Raw genomic sequence first — 1,450 nt, forward strand, 5'->3', positions numbered from 1 at the left:
AAATACAGAAGAATGTTACAGAAACAGCTAAAATTGTTGAAAGTGATTGCCTATGAGCAACAGACTATGCCTTTTTTAACAGGCAAAAGTAGCAGCAATTATTGGGTATAAAGCAAATGCAGATTTGTCTGTGCTCTTATTTTATTTTATTTATTTATTATAGTGTTGCAATCTTGGTTTACTGCCACCTCGGCCTTCTGGGTTTAAGAACACCTCAACCTCCCCAGTAGCTGGAACTACAGATGCACGCCACCACGGTGAGCTAATTTTTTAATGTTTTGCAGAGACAAGGTCTCATTATATGGCCTAGGCTGGTCTTGAACCTCTGGGCTCCAGCAATCCTCCTGCTTCGGCCTCTCAAAAGGCATGAGCCACTGCATCTGGCCTGTTTGTGCTCTTAACCACTATGCTATACCAGTTCTCAGGGACCAGTTTCTGGGGTACCCAACCCCACCTTACCTCCTCCACATCTTCATCCAACTGCTCATTAGGATCCACTTCTCTTACTAAGTCCTGTAATTTCTTCTTTGTCAATACCTAAAGTTAATTGGGAGAAGACTTTTCAACCAAGTATTAAGGAAACGAAACAAATCATTACCCTGTAATGAAGAAAGGCTGTCAAATGGTTGGTTTTAGTTTCCACTTTCCAATGAGTTCACAGTCTGGCCTACCTGACTATGCTGCTATAAGACAATACTCTCAAGACAGAAGTAACTTACGGAAAGGTGGAAAGAGCAGTTTGAAGACAGGCCAGCATCCAGCTGTCAGGCAGTATATTTCAGCCTCATGTCTTTTTCTCACTGTGCCTCTCTACATGAAGAAATTTGCAATTCTCTGACCATCACAAATTGTACCATGCCCCTTGCCTTTAGACAAGTGTTGTTTTTTTTTTTTTTTTTTTTTGAGACAGGGTCTCCCTCTATTGCCCACTGGAGTACAGTGGCATGAACATGGCTCACTGCAGTCTTGACTGCCAAGCTCTCCCGCCTAAGCTTCCCAGCTAGCTGGGACCATAGGCATGTGCCACCACACCCGGCTAATTTTTTTTTTTTTTACTTTTTATTGAGAGACAGGATCTCGCTATGTTGTGCAGCCTGCTCTTGAACTCCTGGCCTCAAGTGATTCTTCCACCTCAGCCTCCCAAAGTGCTGTACATGCTCTTCCTCCCTTCTTCCTTCTTGCTCAGCTCATGGTGCCTCTTTCTGATGCTTTTCCTAGCCCATCTCAGTAAAGGTAACCACTTACTTCCTCGTTTGGCCTCTACTGTATCCTATGCACCCTTTATCATTGTGCATATTTATACACTTCCCTGTTTCTGACTTAATAGGCTAAGTCAGCCTTAATAGGCTGACTTAATAGGCTGCCTGAGGGCAGCCTTCATAAAGTAAATGTCATGTTACATATATATGCCATTAAAAAGTGATCAAAAGAAAGCCAGGCACAGTGATCT

At 43.0% G+C, this 1,450-nt stretch overlaps 1 protein-coding gene across 4 annotated transcripts in view; it reads right to left on the bottom strand.

Moving 5' to 3' along the window:
* The window catches only part of TAF12 (TAF12 RNA polymerase II, TATA box binding protein (TBP)-associated factor, 20kDa), a 45,910-nt gene that overhangs the window by 12,650 nt on the left and 31,810 nt on the right, over positions 1–1,450 (bottom strand). For all 4 annotated transcript variants that reach the window (XM_011981737.1, XM_011981738.1, XM_011981735.1 and 1 more), the window contains one exon: positions 460–537. In XM_011981737.1, the coding sequence (XP_011837127.1) occupies positions 460–537 (78 nt within the window). The remainder of the gene's footprint in view (positions 1–459; positions 538–1,450) is intronic.

This window comes from Mandrillus leucophaeus, unplaced genomic scaffold (genome assembly GCF_000951045.1).
Source record: "Mandrillus leucophaeus isolate KB7577 unplaced genomic scaffold, Mleu.le_1.0 Scaffold23, whole genome shotgun sequence".
Taxonomy (NCBI): domain Eukaryota; kingdom Metazoa; phylum Chordata; class Mammalia; order Primates; family Cercopithecidae; genus Mandrillus; species Mandrillus leucophaeus.